General features: G+C 40.6%; 1 protein-coding gene and 1 non-coding gene across 2 annotated transcripts in view; one reads left to right on the top strand and one right to left on the bottom strand.

Annotated features, from left to right (window-relative positions):
• The window catches only part of MSH2 (mutS homolog 2), an 81,283-nt gene extending 64,974 nt beyond the window's left edge, over nucleotides 1-16,309 (bottom strand). The window contains exons 1-6 of the mRNA NM_001034584.1: nucleotides 16,043-16,309; nucleotides 9,466-9,620; nucleotides 5,354-5,632; nucleotides 4,345-4,491; nucleotides 1,453-1,602; nucleotides 642-775 (exon numbers count right to left, since the gene is read on the bottom strand). Coding sequence (NP_001029756.1) covers nucleotides 642-775; nucleotides 1,453-1,602; nucleotides 4,345-4,491; nucleotides 5,354-5,632; nucleotides 9,466-9,620; nucleotides 16,043-16,253 — 1,076 coding nt within the window. The 5' untranslated portion in view covers nucleotides 16,254-16,309. The remainder of the gene's footprint in view (nucleotides 1-641; nucleotides 776-1,452; nucleotides 1,603-4,344; nucleotides 4,492-5,353; nucleotides 5,633-9,465; nucleotides 9,621-16,042) is intronic.
• A 2,852-nt stretch (nucleotides 16,310-19,161) lies between these two features.
• LOC112448925 (small nucleolar RNA SNORA48) lies at nucleotides 19,162-19,296 on the top strand. The gene has a single exon (XR_003037384.1). It is a non-coding gene; the product is annotated as a small nucleolar RNA SNORA48 (small nucleolar RNA).
• The last annotated feature ends 1,326 nt before the right edge of the window (nucleotides 19,297-20,622 follow it).

Below are 20,622 nucleotides of genomic sequence, written 5' to 3'. Positions count from 1 at the left end.
ATTACACTTCATTTAAGTGTTAAAACTTGTATCTAAAACAAAAGATAAAAATAAAACATACTCCAATGCTACTCACATTATATGCAGGAGTATTATATCGTTTTTTATTCCCTCAATTTTAAAGATTTTCTGAAATATGTTTAGGCTGCCTTAAATTTTTTCTAGAATAATAAAGAGTAAGTGCTTCCTTTGTGCCAGACCTTGTTCAAAGTACTTTAAATACATGAAATCATCTAATCCTCATAGCAACCCTAAGGAGGAGGTGTGTTATCACTGTCATTTTAAAAGGGAAGAAACTGCCACCCTGAGGTTCAATAATACCCAACATAACACAGCATCTAAGTGGAAGAGCTCAGTACGAACCAAGGTAAACTGGCTCCAAAGCTCCAGTGCTCTGGGACATTATACCTACACCACCTCTCTAATAGAAGTTTACCTTTTCATAGTGAAGGGTAAAAAACATAATCAAGAAAATAAGTTAATCAATCTAAATCACCACTACTCTACTACTTTATTAACTTTCTGTGCAGTTAGATGCTAAAATATGGGTGCAAAATTGCATGTTGTAATAAGTGGTATAAGCATATGGAGTGACTGGAAGTTAGTTTACAAAAGTGTACACTTTTTTTTTTTAAATATACCTCTCTTCTATTCTGTTCTTGTCCATAAGAGGCTGCTTAATCCACTGGTTAACCAGTCTTTGTCCTTGAGGAGTTTTGCATTTATTGAGCAATGCAGCCAGAGACTGAGAACCAGAAGTATCTTCAACAGAACCCTAGTAAACAAAAATAAAATAGGAAAGTGGCAGGCTCATTAGTGACCTTACTATGCCATGAAAAAGGATTACTTAATTTTAGAACAAGAACACTTAACATTGGGTACTCCCTGGTAGTCCAGTGATTACGAGTCTAAGCTCTCAGTGCCAAAGGCCTGGGTTCAATCCTTGCTTGGGGAATTAAAATCCCACAAGCCTCATGGGAAAAAAAAAACAAAAACCCTTCACTCCCCAAACTTGTTACAACAACACAAAACTTAACGTTCTTCAAATATTAAACTGAAATGTACACAGAAGCTCCTTATCTGAAAATCAGACTTTTAACATAATCTGATTTTTTAATTTTAATTTTAATCTGATTTTTTGCTGTATATTTTTCCCCAAAACAACAACACTTTATAATTACTGCAGTTTTAGACATAAAACTTCTTAAAATATAATTTTTAAAAACTGCTGTTAATACACAATTTACTGATAAAGTCAGGACAAATTATATTTATATAGTTTGCAATTAGAAAAATACAGTAATTCAAAACTACTTAAGTATAATATTTCAAAATATTTAAGCTCCTTATTAAAAGTCTTATATTCAAAAAAAATAAAATAAAATAAAAAATAAAAGTCTTATATTCTATATATAAAAGCAAATATTTTTAACTGATGTATTTTTTTTTTACCTGGAAAAGGTTAAGGGCTCTCACTGCTGCAATATCCAATTTCATGTACTGGCTGAAGTCAAAAGTAGTCAGTTCAAACTGTCCAAAGTTTGAGTCATCTGATAAGAGTTCTAAAAATTTGATTACTGCAGACAAGGAAGAAACTGCAACCTAAGATTAAGAATTTAAAAGAAAAGATGGCTATCACTAGAATTCTAGAGATTTTTTTAAAAAAACAAATGGTAATATGAAAATAAATTTCAAACATCATTTTTCCTGGTATTTTTTTCCCAATTCAAACCAAGAAAATCAGACAAAGTTTAAATAAACCTTAGACTAGAAAACGATTTTCAGGAAGTGAAAACTTACTGTAATAGCAACACTATTTATAATAGCCAAAAGGAGAAATTATGCTATTGTCCAAGAGAAAAAAGGGTAAAGCCTGGCATGTTCACACTGCGGGATACTACATACAACAACCACATCCAACAATAGATATAAGCACAAACAATCCACTACAACAGGTCACAGTACAGATTACCTCACAAACATGGCACTGAATAAAGGAAATCACAAGACACGATCTTTACGAGTCCATTCATATTAACTACAAAAATAGACCAAACTAATTCATACTGTCAGAGGTACTAATGGAGGTTAACAAGCGGAAGAAAACATAAAGAGGGTCTTATGATCCCGGTACTATTCTGTTTCATGGGTGCTGGTTATGTGGGTATTTATAATTCATAAAAATTTAGTTATACACTTATGATACATATACTTCCTTGTATATATATTTAAATAAGAAATAACTGTCTATATTGCTACTATAACATAATAACATAAAGAAGCTAAGGACATTAAACTGATAGCCCAATGAAAATTCTACTTATATTTGGTACCAAATTCATTGTGAAGGTGCGTATGTTTCATAATTGATAACACAGTCATCTATCTGCCTCTGCCAAATATATAAGAATCTCCTGTTACGTCACCGTCAGGGACAGATGGTAACAATTTTTAGTAGCTCTAAGATGCTTGTGTGCATGGTCAGTTGCTTAGTCATGTCTGACTCTTTGCAACCCCACAGACTGTAGCCCACCAGGCTCCTCTGGCCATGGAAATATCCTGGCAAGAATACTGGAGTGGGTTGCCCTAGTCCTCCTCCAGGGGCTCTTCCCACCCAGGGATCAAACCTGAGTCTCCTGCATTAGCAAGTGGATTCTTTACCACTGAGCCACCTGGGAAGCCCTCAGTAGCATCTTCCAATTTTCAACACTACAGTAATTTTCTCTAATACAGCTTTTCCTTGACTTACGAGGTTACATGCCAATAAGCCTATCATAAATAGAAAATGCATTTAATATCGTTAACCTACTGAACATCATAGCTTAGCCTCATCTGCCTTAAATGTGCTCAGAACACATTAGCCTATGCTAAGTCACTTCAGTCGTGTCTGACTCTGTGCAACCCCATAGACAGCAGCCCACCAGGCTCCCCCGTCCTTGGGATTCTCCAAGCAAGAACACTGGAGTGGGTTGCCATTTCCTTCTCCAATGCATGAAAGTGAAAAGTGAAAGTGAAGTCGCTCAGTCGTGTCCGACTCTTAGCGACCCCATGGACTGCAGCCTACCAGGCTCCTCTGTCCATGGGATTTTCCAAGCAAGAGTACTGGAGTGGGGTGCCATTGCCTTCTCCGACATTAGCCTATAGTTGGGCAAAATCACCTAACACAAAGCCTACTTTATAATATAGTTTAATAACTCAAAATTTATTGAACACTGTACTGAAAGCAAAAAATAGAATGGTTCTATGGGTACAGCATGGTTGTAAGTGTATCAGCTATTAAACCCTATAATCCCACAGCTGACAGAGCTGCTGCTCTCTGCCCACCAACACAAGAAAGCTGCACCAAATATTGCTAGCCCAGGAAAAAGCCTAAATTCAAACTATGGTTTCTACTGAATAAATATAACTTTTGCAGCATTGTAAAGTTAAAAAAAAAAAATCGACAGTTGAACCATAAGTCAGGGAATGTCTGTACTGGGATTATTACTCATACACAATGGCTTTTCATTCTGTCACACAAAGAAAGTAAAACAGATAAACTTAGTTTATAAGGATCAAACTATTATGTGATAAGTAATCACTGTAAAATCATGATATAATAATAGTCTCAGTTTATTCTGGTTTGAAGTCAATTTTGAAAATTATAAGCAGCTATAACTTGCTCTTATTTAAATATACAAATTTCTATTTTACTTGTCAGTGATCCACTGACATAACCATTTGAAATAACCATTCAAAAAGGTTTCTAATATTTTACATAAAAATATAACTCCCAAACCATACTTTCTTCAAAGATTTGAAAAATTGAAAATAAACTTCAACCATTGTGTGCATGTTCATATCTAACACTGAACACAAGCAGTGCCAATTTTTGAGCCAAACTGTTTAAATGTAACATTTATTTTGCAATTACTATGCACTGTGAATATTTCCATCCTTATTACTTTCTAATCTCCGCAACAATCCTTTAAGACATAATGAAGCTGAAGTAATTTATTAAAAACCTCACAGATCCTATATTATAAAACTTTAATAGTACCAACTATCTCACCAACCTACCTACGTGACTATCTCACCTGCTTAGCTGACAGTAATCAGGCTCTTTCTGGTGAAACCAGTAAAACAATAATCTCTTCCTCACCCCAAGGATATATGTTGTGTAAATATAATGAAGTTATATTTAAGATTATGTTTGAATTTTTCTAGTCATTTTCACAAACTTCACCACAGATTAAACTAAGCTTAAAAATCAGTGATCCATTTTAGTCTTTGAAATATAGATGACAGAAGCAGCCTTGTAAACATCACTATTCAGGGGTAAATTCACATTTGTAACCCACGTACCTGGTTCTCCATTTCTGGCAACACAGCACTATTCACCTGTTCTCCCTTCTTGCCTTTCAGCAACCGGTTGAGGTCTTGATAAATATCTTTTGTGGAAAAGTCAGCTCTTTTTCTTTCTGTGATCAAAATTCCTCCTCTCTGAATAACCTGTTTTACAGGAAATATTTTAAATTACTAGGAGAACAGCAATACAGAAAGTTGTGCCACTGACAAATATAAAGTAACAACAGTTTAACAAACAGCTTATTAACCCACATTATATTGTTACACAACAATACATGAAGAAAATGTTGGTAACATGTATTTTAAAAATATATAAATAAAATGTTCGTGGAAATCCAAAATTAGGCTTACATGAAGCTTTCAAAAAATAGTCTCAGTAGTAAAAACTATCAACAGAATGATACTCGGGGAAAGTTGCCTAGATACTATTTATGCTAAAAATGCCCATCACAGATTTGCTAACTCTCAAGTAGTTCTTATCGTATTTGAGGCTCACAAGAAGAAAAGAATCCTTAAAAATCTAAAATAATAAACCAGATACGTATACAAACAACAAAATCAGAACTTTGCTAAAATAGAAGAATCAGAAAAATAAAAGAGGCTAAAGTTCTACTCAAACTATTAAGAAATAAATAATCCTGAAGAACTGGATCTTATTTGTTACATCCATGCTAAATATGGGCATAGTTTTTTATTTTTAAAGGCCCTACATCACCTCTTCCCGACCCTGCATCCCTCAACTGTGAAAGCACTTCTTTTATTAACTGTGATCCCTTTAAGATGACATTCAGTTCAGAAGGAAAGAGAGGAAGGGGGGAGGGGGAAATGATCTGAGGGAGAACAAGTCTTAAGGAAAAGCTGGAAAGTCCTAATAAAGATACAAAGTTTCTGTCAAAATATGTTGAAAGGGTTCTGACTTTTAAATTTTTCTTAAATAAAACAGTATCATGTTACTTTAGAGGCATTCCCAGCCTTGGATTCTCTATCATAGACTCCATTCCCTTACCTGCCTCAGTTTTCCCATGTCTCCAGCAGTCTCCCCTCCTGGCATAACACACTCCTTTGGTCCAATCTGAATCAGGAGAGCCTCCAGATTGGAGAACTGATCATTATCAGGGAACTCACACAGTCCCAGCTTCCTCTGTGTGGAGTCAACATACCCAACTCCGACCTGTCTTTGACCATCGACTGTAGACATTTTAACACCCACAACACCAATGGAAGCAGACATATCGTTGTTACCAAAGAGAATATCTTCAAACTGAGAAAGATTACCTGGAGAGGCCTAAGCAAAAATAAAGAGAAATTTTAAGAAACTGTTCAATGTACTTTAATATTTCACTAGCTCCCCACTCCAGTACTCTTGCCTGTAAAATCCCATGGATGGAGGATCCTGGTGGGCTGCAGTCCATGGGGTCGCTAAGAGTCGGACACGACTGAGCAACTTCACTTTCACTTTCATGCACTGGAGAAGGAAAATGGCAACCCACTCCAGTGTTTTTGCCTGGAGAATCCCAGGGACGGGGGAGCCTGGTGGGCTGTCGTCTATGGGGTCGCACAGAGTCGGACATGACTGAAGTGATTTAGCAGCAGCAGCAAACAAAAATTACCCAACCTAGATGAATTTTATTAACATTTTCTTACCAAACAAAAAAATACTTATAACCATGTATTCCAATTAATATTACCATACTTTCTATAAAGTATCCCCCTTAATTTTCCATAAGAACACTTGGGCAAATCTCAAAACAGCAGTATCAAAAGTGATTTTCAAAAACAAAAAAAGTGCTTTTCAGTTTGAAATGTGGCAGCTAGGTTTACACTCACTCATTCATCAAGGAACCCAAAGGGATAACCCTCTCAATGGTATGCTTACATTTCTACAGTCTGCCAAACTACCTATTGGTTACACGTATTAGAATTTTCACTGAGTAGTTATATCACATATCGCATTATTAGCTTAAATATTAACCTTGGATACTCATGTCTCTATATCAATATATTTGTAAAACGCATATTGTTCTAGATCAATGATTTCCAAATAAAGGGTCTTTGACCTATTTTCAATATTTCAAAAAGATGAGAAATCTCTTTAAGAATATACAAGGCAACTAAAGGGCTTTTTTCTTTGCTTTTGGCTCTACTTGTGTCAATTCGGTGGGTTACAGCAGTTCAACATGATCAGAAGCTGACAGCTGCCTGTTAACATGAGGCATTTCTGGGGCAACTGACGGACCACAGTATGAAAACTGACATAGTTAGAAATAGTACAAATGAGCAGTGACAGCCAAACTTAGGCAACCCATAGGCATCAATAGTTCTTGGATGTCTTTAGCATCATAACAGTATCTTTTCACAATATGGTTCTGAATATACTGTAACTCTGTATGAATCGATTAAAATCTGGATCAAAAATGAAATGGAGGGACTTCCCCAGTAGTCCAGTGGTTAAGACTCTGAGCTTCCACCACAGAGGGCTTGGGTTCAATCCCTAGCTAGGGATCCTGAATGTCTCACTGCTACTGCTGCTGCTAAGTCACTTCAGTTGTATCCGACTCTGTGTGACCCCATAGACGTCAGCCCACCAGGCTCCACCATCCCTGGGATTCTCCAAGCAAGAACACTGGAGTGGGTTGCCATTTCCCTCTCCAATGCATGAAAGTGAAAAAGTGAAAGTGAAGTTGCTCGGTTGTGTCCGACTCTTAGGGACCCCATGGACTGCAGCCTGCCAGGCTCCTCCATCCATGGGGTTTTCCAGGCAAGAATACTGGAGTGGGGAATGTCTCACAGCTCAGCCCCCAAAAAGAAAATGTTATGGAAAACTGTTATCTGATACTCAAATTAAAAAGCACTGATTTACGTTTAAAAGCACAATCGTAAACACCATATTTTCACATACATACTTCAGATTTACACACAGGTTATGATGCATATCTTTAAAAAAACCTTCAAAAGTGAATCAATAGCTAATAAAGTTGAGTTTTTGACAGTCCTTGAAAATGGTAAGACTGGTAATCCCTGAACTAGATGGTACTAAGGTCCCTTCCTGCTCTGAACATACTACTGAGGACACGGGAAAAAAAGTCATTCACAGGAACTTCCCTGATGATCCAGTGGTTAAGACTCCAAGCTTCCACTGTGGATGACACCGGTCTGATCCCTAGGCAGGGAAATAAGGTCCCACATGCCACTTGGTGTGTCCAAAAGTCAAAAAAAAAAAAAAAGTCATAGAAGTCAACTACCCTAAATATCACTAATACTTTACAACAGAATCAGTAAGCTAAAAATTAAGATATATCAACTTTAGCAGCTTGTAAATCTGAACTTCTTAAAATGTCAGAATGAAGATACTACATTTTAACCTGATCAAGATACACACTTAATGTTTTTCCCCCCCGATCTAAAAGCTAGGAGTTAAAACAATTCATCTAAAAGGATTCTGATGACACAAAGGAGTGAGGTGTGAGGAGCTGATAAAACAGTTAATCACCTAAATTCATGATTCCACATTTTGGTGTTGTTACTAACTGAGCTCTGTGTAGAGTGAGATAGAAAAACATCATGTTTTGGTACCCTCAATTTTCTATTAAAATCTTTCAAGATGTAGGATAATACTTTTAAGTCCCACTTTTCTCAGTAAAGCAGCAATGAAAATTCTAAGGAAACTCCATCATAACATGTGTGTGTGTGCACACCCATGCTCAGTCATGCTCAACTCTTGGTGACACTATGGACTCTAGCCCACCAGGCTCCTCATCCATGGGATTTTCCAGGCAAGAATACTGGACTAGGTTGCAATTTCCTCCTCCAGGGGACCTTCCTGACCCAGGGATCAAACCCGATTCTCCCGCATTGGCAGCAGATTCTTTACTGCTGAGCCATTGAGGATAATACTCTCAGTTCCACTTTTCTCAGTAAAGTATCACTGAAAATTCTGAGGAAACTCCGTAACACAGGATGCTAAATTCTCTCAGATGTAATCTTCAGGAAATGTCTACATTTTCAAAGGTGGGGGGGTGTGGTGGTGGGAGGCAACATGGAAGGGATATTGAAGAGTATTATTCTTGGGGCAGCACCAACATCACATGTTTAAATATTGCACACACAAAAACTTTCATAGGCCTTTCAGGTCAGAAAACATCTTGAAAACCTTCTCATTTTATGTTTATAAAGAAACAGATACTGGAGAAGGCTGGGAAATCTGCCAAGATCACCCAGAGGAGAAAAGAAATGAGATGCACCAACTACAAGCCCAGAGCATTGTCCCTCGCTTACCACGTTTATTCCTTTGCAAGGATAAATCTCAACTCCCCAACATTTTAACCTTTATCCCGTATTTATGTGCATGTATTGGTTTAGTCACTAAGTTGTGTCCTACTCTTGCAACCTCATGGACTGTAGCCCGAACGCCTCCTCTGTCCATGGAATTCTCCAGGCAAGAATACTGGAGTGGGTTGCCATTTCCTTCTTCAGGGATCTTCCTGACCCAGGAACTGAACCAGGGTCTCCTGCATTGCAGGCAGATCCTTTACTGACTGAGCTACAAGAGAATGTACTGTGTGTGAACAAAAACATGACTTTACAGACTAAAAATACAGTCTTCAAGTAAAACAAGCTAGCACAATCATCTCCATGAAGGCATTAGAAGCACATCAACAAGCCCTTCTAGACACACCTAGGAATGTGATCAGCATTAAACAAAGGTCCAGACTTTTAAAAATTACAGTCAAATGAAAGAGAAAGGAATACACAAAGAGCAAATACATTACAAATGTATATAAATGAGTTTCCCAGAACATGCTAATTGTGTGATATTACTTCAAAAACAGTAAAAATCAAATTTCCTTTAATGCTGGCATTCAACTTTACGTAAAAGCTATTAATTACTTGGGTTTCAGTGACAGTGACAAAGCTCAGAGTACTCATACTCATAAAGATTTACTGAATTTCTGAATTGCTATTAAACTGTGATTTTAAAAACCACATGCTAAAGAATATTAAAGTCTCTCAAAGGATTTTACTATCACAACCTGGCTAAAATATTAAAGCAACAGAGAATTCAATTTAATTTTTTTCTATTCTTAAAAACACAACTAAATTTAAAAGGAAGATAATTACCTTAAATGCCAAATACCAATCATTCTCCTTGGAGGCCTTATTTCCAGCTCTGTTCTTATAAACTTCAACTCTGTACTGACGAACTAGAAGAAGATCTTTTACAAAAGACTCAAAATTCATTTTACTAAGCACAACACTCTCCAGAGTCTTTGCTCCTAAAGAAAAATATTAAAAATACAGGTTACAGATTTCACGATTTAAAGTCATAAGCGTTCAAGACCTAACACAATGCCTCCCTCCAAGCTATGTTGTTTTCCCAGTAATTCATTCACTCAATAAACCTATTTCATGTCCCAGGGATTCTAGTAGATGAACGGTATAATACAGTGGATAAATACAGCCAGATGGCTGGATGGCATCACTGACTCGATGCACGTGAGTCTGAGTGAACTCCGGGAGTTGGTGATGGACAGGGATGCCTGGCGTGCTGAGATTCATGGGGTCGCAGAGTCAGACACGACTGAGCGACTGAACTAACTAACATATCAAAATAAGAAATTAAGATTAAAAAAATGAATAAATATATATACAGCTGATGCTACTTTTTTCATCATCTGTTTTTAACAAGTTTGGATAAAAGTCTTATATAACAACTATTACAATAGTTATATATATAATAATAATACAATAGTATTTATATAATTTTTTCAGAAGGTCCATAAAATAAATTACTAATTATGATAAAATGTTCTGGTAACGTAGTTCAAAAATTGAAGGTTCAAAAGGTACATCAATTCACCACTGTCCCCTACACATTCCGTTTACCACCCCAGTGTTACCAGTTCATAGAATGTATTTCCAAACACACGCACACACAGGCAAATATAAAGCACTGCTTTTTTTTCTTTTCTATAACTCCACACTATACATACTGTTCTCTTTTTTTTTAACTTTGATATGGTAGTCTAAAAGATTGTTCCACCAGTACATAATCAGATTCTTTCTGTTACAGCTGCAACGTTTCAGTGACCCTCAGGAAGTTCTATAATTAATCTCTTAGTGATGGACATATAGGTTTTCCCAATTTTTGTTATTACAACAGGTTACATGAATAATCTTGCATGTGTTTCATTCTCTAAACATTAGAGTGTAACTGTGAGATAAAGTCCTAAAACTGGATTTTTTTCAAAGGATGATATGTGCGATTTTTATAAATATTGCCAGACTATCCCCCTTGGTTGGCTGTACCAATTAACACCACCATCTGTAAAGTATTAATGCCATTTATTTTCACTATCCAGTCAACAGAGTTTTAAAACTTACTGGTCTTCATCTCACATCACCCGTTCTCAACTGGGGAAGATCTTGCTCCCCTAGTGGACACTATCTCTGTCTGGGGGCATCTAAGTTGTCACAACTGGGACAAGGGAGTAATAATGGAATCTAGTAGGGAGAGGAGGGGATGCTGTTAACCATGCACAGGCTAGCCCCTCACAGCAACAGATTAACTCTTTGGTCAAAAATATCAACAGTGCCAAAGTGAAGTGAAAGTGAAAATCGCTCAGTCCTATCTGACTCTTTGCGACCCCGTGGACTGTATGTCCATGGAATTCTCCAGGCCAGAATACTGGAGTGGATAGCCGTTCCCTTCTCCAGGGGATATTGCCAACCCAGGGATCGAACCCAGGTCTCCCACATTGCCAGAGGATTCTTTACCAGCTGAGCCACATATTACCTAATAGTCTTAGATGTATAGTCTTAGACTACAGGGTCTCATTTTAGTTTTGATTCATAAATAACAATGTCTTTACAAAATAAATAAAATCACCCGCACTATCAAATGGAATTATAACTCAATTTTCAAATAAAACAGTTAATACCAATTATTCACTTAAAGGTAATTCAGAATATACTTGTAGGGACTTCCCTGGTGGTCCAGTGGCTAAAACTCCATGTTTCCAATGCAGGGGGCCCAGGTTCACTCCCTGGTCAGGTGATTAGATCCCACATGCTACAATAAAAATCACCATTAAAACCCAGTGCAGTCAAATAAATTTCAAAAATAAAACTACAGAATATACATGCAGATTATTCTGACAAGTCTGGATCTTATGAGAGACTTAATCTAAATTTAACAATACATTGTATCAAGCACAAATATTAAATACAAATACAAATTAATTAAAGGACAGAATACAATTATTTTGTACAGCAGGACACAGCTGATACTTTCAATATCATTTTACTAGTTACATAAGCAGTGGACAAGCACCCCCGCTGTCACAGACACCCTGAAAACGGGCTCAAATCTTGCTTCTCTAAAGTTATTCCCTAGAACATTTCTTATGATCTCATCCAGGACCAGGTACAGGGACCAGGTGGCTACCAAATGAGCAGAGAAAGCCAAAGGAAGAACACAACGGACAGATGACAAATGACTTCAAATGTGGGAACTGTGACAAAATGAGGAAAGCACAAGGTAAAAGGAAAAGCTGGACTCACTAGGTCAGAGGGAGCAGCCACTGGACTCAAGCCACTGCTAACCTGCCCAGTTTCCAACTACACAGAATTTTCAAAAGAAGCTCAAAATCTGAATGTTTTCATGAAACCACCCAATTTCTACAATATAGGCAATTAATTCAAACTTTTAAGAAAACATTATTTAGGTTGCCAGTTTTCGACTCAGCAAGTAAAACACAGCCACATTTTTACAGACTTGAATAGACTACCTTTCTTTACCTTGCATGTAGAAAGCAAGCTGCATGAAAATTACATCTACTCTGAATGTTACTCCTTCAGCAAAGCCTATACTCACATTCTCAAGAGGCATATGAGAGATATAAGGTCTACCCAGGCTGCAAGTCTCACTTCTCCCAATTAAGACTCACTCAGGACCAGAACTTCAGTGGAATGGTAGGCCCCATTTAAACTATTTCCTGTTTTTGCCTAGCACATAGGGTGACTAGGTAGTCACCTATCCCACCCATCCCACTTTGCCCAAGACTCTCCAACTTTCAGCACTGAAAGCCCAGCACCCCAGGAGCCCTCTTAGTCCCAATGCAAACCAGAACTATTGGACAACCTATTGGCTCATCCAGTTGAATACATAAGAAACATTATTTATGGACTTCCCTGGTGGCTCAGATGATAAAGAATCTGCCTGCAAAGCCGGACACATGGGTTTGATGCCTGGGTCAGGAAGATTCCCCTGGAGAAGGGAATGGGTAACCACTCCAGTATTCCTGCCTGAAGAATTCCATGGACAGAGGAGCCTGGTGGGTTACAGTCCATGGGTGGCAAAGAGTGGGATATGACTGAGCAACTAACACTACACTGAATATTATTCATATGATGAAATATTATCATAAAATTTGCTCTTGGAAAGCACTGAACCACAGTCAATACAAAATTAGAAAGGAATTTCTCCCAGAGATGTTTATAAACGCCACTGTAATTATCGGTCAACAACTTTCAATAAATAGAGCAATGAGCTTCAAAACAATGTTATATCATCCTTTAATTTAGAAGGCAAAACATAAAGTCCAACTCAGCAAAAACAATTCTGGGGAGAGAGGGAAAAAAACACTGGTCTGGCACATAATTCCGAAACAATTTTTAAATCAGCCTAGTAGGATGTGCCAGCACGCTTGTCTGGCCAGCACTGATTCGGAATTTGAATGCTTAGCACACATGAACAAGCACTCTCAGATCCACAAGCCCCAACACTCTCTATTATTACATCTATTTGCACATCAAAGTTATCTGCCTGGCCAAGGGCAGAGGCAGAGCAATCCTGTCTTTCTATAGACACACTCAACAGGAAAACACATTCACAACAGCACTGCCTTATTTTGGCTGTCTATCAAGCAGCATGAGGGATCTTAGTTCCCTGACCAGGGGTCAAACCTGTGTCCTCTGCAGTGGAAGCACAGAGTTCTAACCACTGGACCACCAGGAAAGTCCCCAGAGATTTCTTAAAAGTGGTGGGTCAAGAGGCAAATGAGGTGATTCCCCTCCCCCCAAGGCCTCTCACACTTCCTCCACTACTAATCTCCAGATAGGTTGTCAAACCATCTCCAAAGATACTGTTATCCTCCAAAGATACTACTTCTCTCAAACAAGTGACACACTGATGTGGCAATGCATTTTAAGTCTTATTTACAGATAAGCACCAGATGTATGGTTACTCTATGTTTCTGGTGAAGAGTTTGGCTGTATGCTTTAAGTCTGAAAACCAGGAAGAAAAACTGAAGGGGAGCTGGAAGAGAAAGCTACCCAGCCTCCATCTGGGACAGAAGAAAAACCTCAGCTTGGTACAAGATTCTCTGCCTCAAGAATAACTTGGAAGCCCCATCTTCATTCAGCTGATGACGTGTCTGCTACGGCCTGCAATGCGGGAGACCTGGGTTCAATCCCTGGGTTGGGAAGATCCCCTGGAGAAGGGAAAGGCTACCCAATCCAGTATTCTGGCTTGGAGAATTCCATGGACTATACAGTCCATGGGGTCGCAAAGAGTCAGACATGACTAAGCAACTTTCACTCACGTGTGGGCACTGTACCAGGGACTGGGATTCAGAGGCAGGGACTGGTAAGGAGACTGGTCCTAAGGCAGGGAACACCTAAGAGGGGCAGCTAACCAGGCAGCCTTAAGATGGGAGTCAAGAAAGGTTTCCAGGAGGAGATGCATTCTAAGCTGAGTTCTGACAGCAAAAGAGACAAAGGATAAGGAACTTTGTTTTCTAAGGACTCAGATTTCTCATCAATAAATTGAAACTAGGTACTAACCCAACTAGCAGGTCTTTATTATAATAATGTATCACTAATTGTTTTAGAGTCAGAGAAAAGGAGCCAAAAGGATATGAAGACTAAATGCCAATAGAATGAACCAAAGAGAAGAAATGATCAACAGAATGCCATCTGTGAGAAGAGGAGATGCGATCCAGACCACAGCAAAAGGCTCCTCTCTTCACTGGCACAACAGGGAAGGAGAGAATGGATACAGATGACATTAAAAATATAGGTTCAAAAAATAATCCAAATATGGATCAACAAATGGATTAAATGAAGTATGGTACATCCATACAACTGGAATATTTGGCAATAAAAAGTAATGAAGGATTGATAACACAGATGAAACTTGAAAATGTTAAGTGAGAGAAGTCACTCAATACCAGTGTTTCTAGAGAGAGAGAAAGCAGATTTGTGGCTGCCAGTGTTTCGGAGGACTGTGGGGAGAGGGAAAGTTCCTGCTGACAGGTACAGGGTTTCTCAAGACTCAAGTGAAATTTAGCCTCTCTTGTAATGCCTCTTCTGCCGGGTACAGTCTTTGGCAACCCTGTCTCCGCCTCGTCTGTAACGTGTTCTGCAGCATCTTCTACAGGTCTTCAACTGGAATGAGATTTCTGCCTTGCTCTCCACTAAAGGGGGCTTCCCTGGGAGCTCAGAGGAATCCGCCTGCAATGTGGAAGACCCGGGTTCGATCTCTGGATTGGGAAGATCCCCTGGGAGGGCATGGCAACCCACTCCAGTACTCTTGCCTGGACAATCCCCATGGACAGAGGAGATTGGCGGGCTTCAGTCCATGGGGTCGCAGAGTCCTCAACAGGACTGAGCGACAAAGCCTAGCACATCCAGAGACTAAGCACACAAACATCCACTAGAGGGAGCTCTGTGAAGGTGGAGATACTGCCTCTTGATCTATGTACTCCCAGTGTCCAGAACCCTGCCTGACAAGGTAGCATTCAATAAATGTCTATCTGCTGAATTAAACATCTTTCGTCAGTAACATCCCATCTGCATATGGCAAAGGCAGGTCTAAAGCCTGCAACTCCTTACTCCTCCTAGAATGTTCATTCACAAAAGAGTCAGGGATAAAAGATTAAAATAAAACAAGATGTTTAGAACATCTAACTCACAAGGGGGTGAGAAGTTTGTAGTAGCTTTCCAGGGAGAGCTAATGCTAGAGAAATGGGGGTGGGTTACTGAGGGCGCTGAATTCCGAGCGGAGTCACAGACATCCAAGACTAACTCAAGGACACACAGCTGGTAAAAGGAGGGGCTAAGACTTGAATCCAGGCAATCTGGCTCCAGAGTTCAAGGTCCCGACCACCAATACTGCCTAGCAACTGTAGACACTATAAGTCCCTGCGCTGAACAGCGATATAAATCACGTTCGGCCAACAGGTAAAAACACGTTGGTGACATAAAACGGTCTCCCTAAATCCTTTCTATTCTAAATTTCAATCCTGGACTGGCATTTGTGATAACGAGGATTGGCAGCGTTTGTGATGAGATCCACAGCGCCAAGGCGGGGGCTGAGAAGCAGACACCCACGCAGACTGCAAAAAAAAAAAAAAAAGAACAATGTGTTCAAACGCCTCGCATGAAGCCAGGCACACAGCGATCGCTATTAGTTCTGATCCGGGGCAACTGCCGAGGGGCAGACTTAGGGCGGAGGCAGGGCAGGGGGCGGGTGGCGCCCCTCTGGGCCAGGCAGGGACCGGAGCACGCGCAGTGCCCCCACGAAACACCAGCGTCCCCGCCCCCGGGCCTCTCGGCCCGACACCCTACCACTTCCTGAGAGGAGCCACTCTGCGGGGTTCCCCCCGACCCGAGCCCGCGCCATCCCAGCCCTCACCTGCCGGCCCCATATACTTGACCACCCCCTGGGTCTTGAACACTTCGCGGGCGGCCAGCAGTGCGTCCTCCCGGTGCGCGGTGTAGAAGTCACCCCGGTCAAAAAGGCGCACTGTGGTGGTCGGCTTCTCCGGCATGCCTTGGAAGAAGCGCACAAAGCCGACCTCGGCCGCGCTATCCAGCTGCAGGGTGTCCTTCGGCTGCACCGCCATTTCGAAACCTCTTCACCAGCCGCCCGAGAGAACTGCACGACCCCGCACCCACCAAGATGTTTCCCGCCTCCCCTCCCTCGCCCCCCAAGCGCGTCCGGCCTCTGCGGAGATACCCAATCAACATCCAGCACTGCGACTCTGTGGGTGGGAGTGCGCCCCGACAGCCAATCATAATCGGACGCGGCCCAGCTTCCCGCGCACGCTGGCGACTCTGTATAATGCGCATGCGTGAGCCTAGGTCGCGCGCCGACCCTGGCAGACGCCCATCGTTGAAAGGGTTAGGTCTCCGGGTTTTCTGGGCTGCACAGGCGTGGGCACCAGGTGGAGGAATAGCTAGATTAAGAGGTCAGATGGGAGGTTCCGGCTGGTTTTGAGTTTATTATGTACCCGTAAGCACAAGAGTGAAATCAAAAAGAAACTTGAAAGCAAGGAAAAACTAGCCTTCCTATCACAGTATTTTTTTTAACCTATGCCCCTCTCCTTCCAGCTGCCTCCGTTTTCTTTTTTAAGCAAACTCCATCCTAGCCAAGACTTCACTCCCTGATTGATTGATTCATTCAAAAACAGAAAACTTGCTATGCTCCAGACATAGGATCTGAGGATTAGTAAAGATAAGAGAAAAATCACAGTCTTTGTTGAGCTTATATTCTAATGAATGTATTCAGATAATATACTAAGTAAACATAGTAGGGTTTCCCTGGCGGCCCAGTGGTAAAAGAATCCGCCTGGTGATGTAGGAGACGTTGGTTCGATCCGTGGGTGGGGAAGATCTCTTGGACAAGGAAATGGAAACCCACTCCGATATTCTTGCTTGGGAAATCCAGTGACAGAGGATCCATGGGGTCGTAAAAGAGTTGCACACGATTTAGCAACTAAAACAGCAGCAAACTTATAGTAAATAAACTGTTAGAAGTAAGTGTTTAGGTATAAAGGACAGGGTGGGGAGGGTTGGAATTTTTTTTTTTTTTTTTTTTTTACTATTGAGCAAAGACTTGAAGGAAGGAGGTCAGGATACATCCTGCACAGTTACCTGCCTAACACAAGGTATTGCACTCTCCTGTTTGATCACCGTTCCCCCCATGAAATCTGTCCCAAACCCTGTTTCAAAGGTGCATAATTACCCCCAGGGGCTTTTCGAAGTTGTTCCTGGGCCCCACCCCCACCTAATGGGTTGGAATTTCTGAAGGTGGGTTATTGGGCTCTTTTAAGAAAGCTCCCTGGAAATTCTTGACAGTCAGCTCGGTTTAGAAACCACTGACCTAAATGTTAAAATTCAAATAGTTTCAGAAGTAGAGAAAGTTTGAGCTATCAGACTGCTGACTACATCTCCTACTAGTGTTCCCTCCTTTCACACCAGCTCTTCCAGCTGCAGTAATAAATTTCCCCTTACCTTTCAATACCTAACACAAACTTGTCCCTCTGCTCTGGAATGGTCCTTCCCTGCCCTTTGTGTAGCAAACTACTGGTCATTCTTCAGTGCCCAGACCTGAAAGAAGCCCATTCCCTCCAGGTGTAATTAGTTGAGTTATCTTCTGAAGTACCATCTTATTCATCAGTTCAGTTCAGTCCCTCAGTCCTGTCTGACTCTGCGACCCAATGGACTGCAGCACACCAGGCTTCCCTGTCCATCACCAACTCCCAGAGCTTGCTCAAACTCATGTCCATCCAGTTGGTGATGCCATCCAACCATCTCATCTGTCGTCCCCTCTCCTCCTGCCTTCAATCTTTCCCTTACTCATATTCATACCCATATTATATTTGCTACATTGTTTTAGAAATATCTGTTTCTCTTACCAAACACTTGGAAAGAACACAGGTGAGTATTATATTTATTTAATGATAAAGGCCAATGTTATCAGCATTTTATTAACTTTTATTTTTACGTTTTAATTTTTGCAACTCTAAGAATTAAGAACTATTGTTATTCTTATTTTACAATGAGGAAACCGAAACTAGGAAATGTGAGGTAGCTTACCCCAAAATCCAGAACTAATAGTAAGTGATTGAACTAGAGTTCAGGCTCCAGATTCTGTAAGTTTAACTATCTGTGTGCCAGAGAGCCTGGCACATATGAGGAACACAGGAAATGTCTGTAAATGAATGAACTGTGTATCACAACAACCACTCCTTTTTGATAACCTTAGCCTAAGTGCCATCCATCTCTCCCCTTTCCCCATACACATTATAAATAGTGAGTGCAGAGGAAGGCAACACGATAATAATAACACCAAGGGTGATGTCAGGATTAAATGAAATAGCTTTGAAAATATTTTATGTTTTTTTTAAAAGCCTTTATACTCATCTCACATGCTAGTAAAGTAATGCTCAAAATTCTCCAAGCCAGGCTTCAGCAATATGTGAACCGTGAACTTCCTGTTTTCAAGCTGGTTTTAGAAAAGGCAGAAGAACCAGAGATCAAATTGCCAACATCCGCTGGATCATGGAAAAAGCAAGAGAGTTCCAGAAAAGCATCTATTTCTGCTTTATTGACTATGCCAAAGCCTTTGACTGTGTGGATCACAATAAACTGTGGAAAATTCTGAAAGAGACGGGAATACCAGACCACCTGACCTGCCTCTTGAGAAATCTGTATGCAGGTCAAGAAGCAACAGTTAAAACTGGACATGGAACAACAGACTGGTTCCAAATAGGAAAAGGAGTTCGTCAAGGCTGTATATTGTCACCCTGTTTATTTAACTTCTATGCAGAGTACATCATGAGAAACGCTGGGCTGGAAAAACACAAGCTGGAATCAAGATTGCCGGAGAAATATCAATAACCTCAGATGTGCAGATGACACCACCCTTATGGCAGAAAGTGAAGAGGAACTCAAAAGCCTCTTGATGAAAGTGAAAGTGGAGAGTGAAAAAGTTGGCTTAAAGCTCAACATTCAGAAAATGAAGATCATCGTCCCTGACCTGGGTAGAGTGGCACCTGGTTGGTGGCGCCTGTCTCATATCAGTGAGGGACAAAACAACTCCTTGTTTATCCCAGCTTGGCTTTTGCTCTGTGCCCATGCCTGGTTCATGCCCTGGACACATGGATTGAAAAAGAAAAAAAAAAAAAAAAAAAGAAAATGAAGATCATGGCATCCAGTCCCATCACTTCATGGGAAATAGATGGGGAAACAGTGGAAACTGTCAGACTTTTTCTGGGCTCCAAAATCACTACAGATGGTGACTGCAGCCATGAAATTAAAAGACGCTTACTCCTTGGAAGGAAAGTTATGACCAACCTAGACAGCATATTCAAAAGCAGAGACATTACTTTGCCAACAAAGGTTCGTCTAGTCAAGGCTATGGTTTTTCCTGTGGTCATGTATGGATGTGAGAGTTGGACTGTGAAGAAGGCTGAGTGCCGAAGAATTGATGCTTTTGAACTGTGGTGTTGGAGAAGGCTCTTGAGAGTCCCTTGGACTGCAAGGAGATCCAACCAGTCCATTCTGAAGGAGATCAGCCCTGGGATTTCTTTGGAAGGAATGATGCTAAAGCTGAAACTCCAGTACTTTGGCCACCTCATGCAAAGAGTTGAGTCATTGGAAAAGACTCTGATGCTGGGAGGGATTGGGGGCAGGAGGAGAAGGGGACGACAGAGGATGAGATGGCTGGATGGCATCACTGACTCGATGGACGTGAGTCTGAGTGAACTCCAGGAGTTGGTGATGTACAGGGAGGCCTGGCGTGCTGCGATTCATGGGGTCGAAAAGAGTCGGACGCGACTGAGCGACTGATCTGATCTGATACTGTTTATCATCACGTTTCCCCCCACCCAGACTATGTCTTTCACTTATTCATTGAATTAGGTATTTGTTTATCAGTTGAGGGCTTCCCTTGTAGCTCAGTCAGTAAAGAATCTGCCTGCAGTGCAGGAGACTGGGGTTCGATCCCTGGGTTGGGAAGATCTCCTAGAGAAGGAAATAGCAACCCATTCCAGTATCTTTGCCTGGAAAATCTCACGGACAGAGGAGCCTGGTGGGCTGCAGTCCATGGGGTCGCAAAGAATTGGGCACGACTGAGCGACTGACACTTACTTACTTACTGGTTGACTTTAATGGGCATAAAGTCTAGAAATTCATCTACAAGGCTATCAGCCTTGGCAGAGGATGATAACCTTTCACCAGACTTTAAAGATAGGTAATGATTTCAGAGACTCTTTGTATCCAGACTAATAACAATGACCCAGAGGACTTTTTTCCCTCCCAATGTCTGCAAGAAGAGGGACCTTTAAATTACCCTGCCTAGAGACAAGCTTGAAGTAAAACATTGAAATGTGTTTGTAATCAATTTGCCTAATAAGTTGTGTTTTTTTCGTTTTGGTTTGTTGGGGTTTTTTGGTTTTTTATGGCATGCCATGTGGCTTTAGGGATTTC

This window comes from Bos taurus, chromosome 11 (assembly GCF_002263795.3).
Source record: "Bos taurus isolate L1 Dominette 01449 registration number 42190680 breed Hereford chromosome 11, ARS-UCD2.0, whole genome shotgun sequence".
NCBI classification, from domain to species: domain Eukaryota; kingdom Metazoa; phylum Chordata; class Mammalia; order Artiodactyla; family Bovidae; genus Bos; species Bos taurus.
The sequence above is the reverse complement of the archived record's forward strand: the minus strand, read 5'-3'. Positions and strand labels throughout refer to the sequence as shown.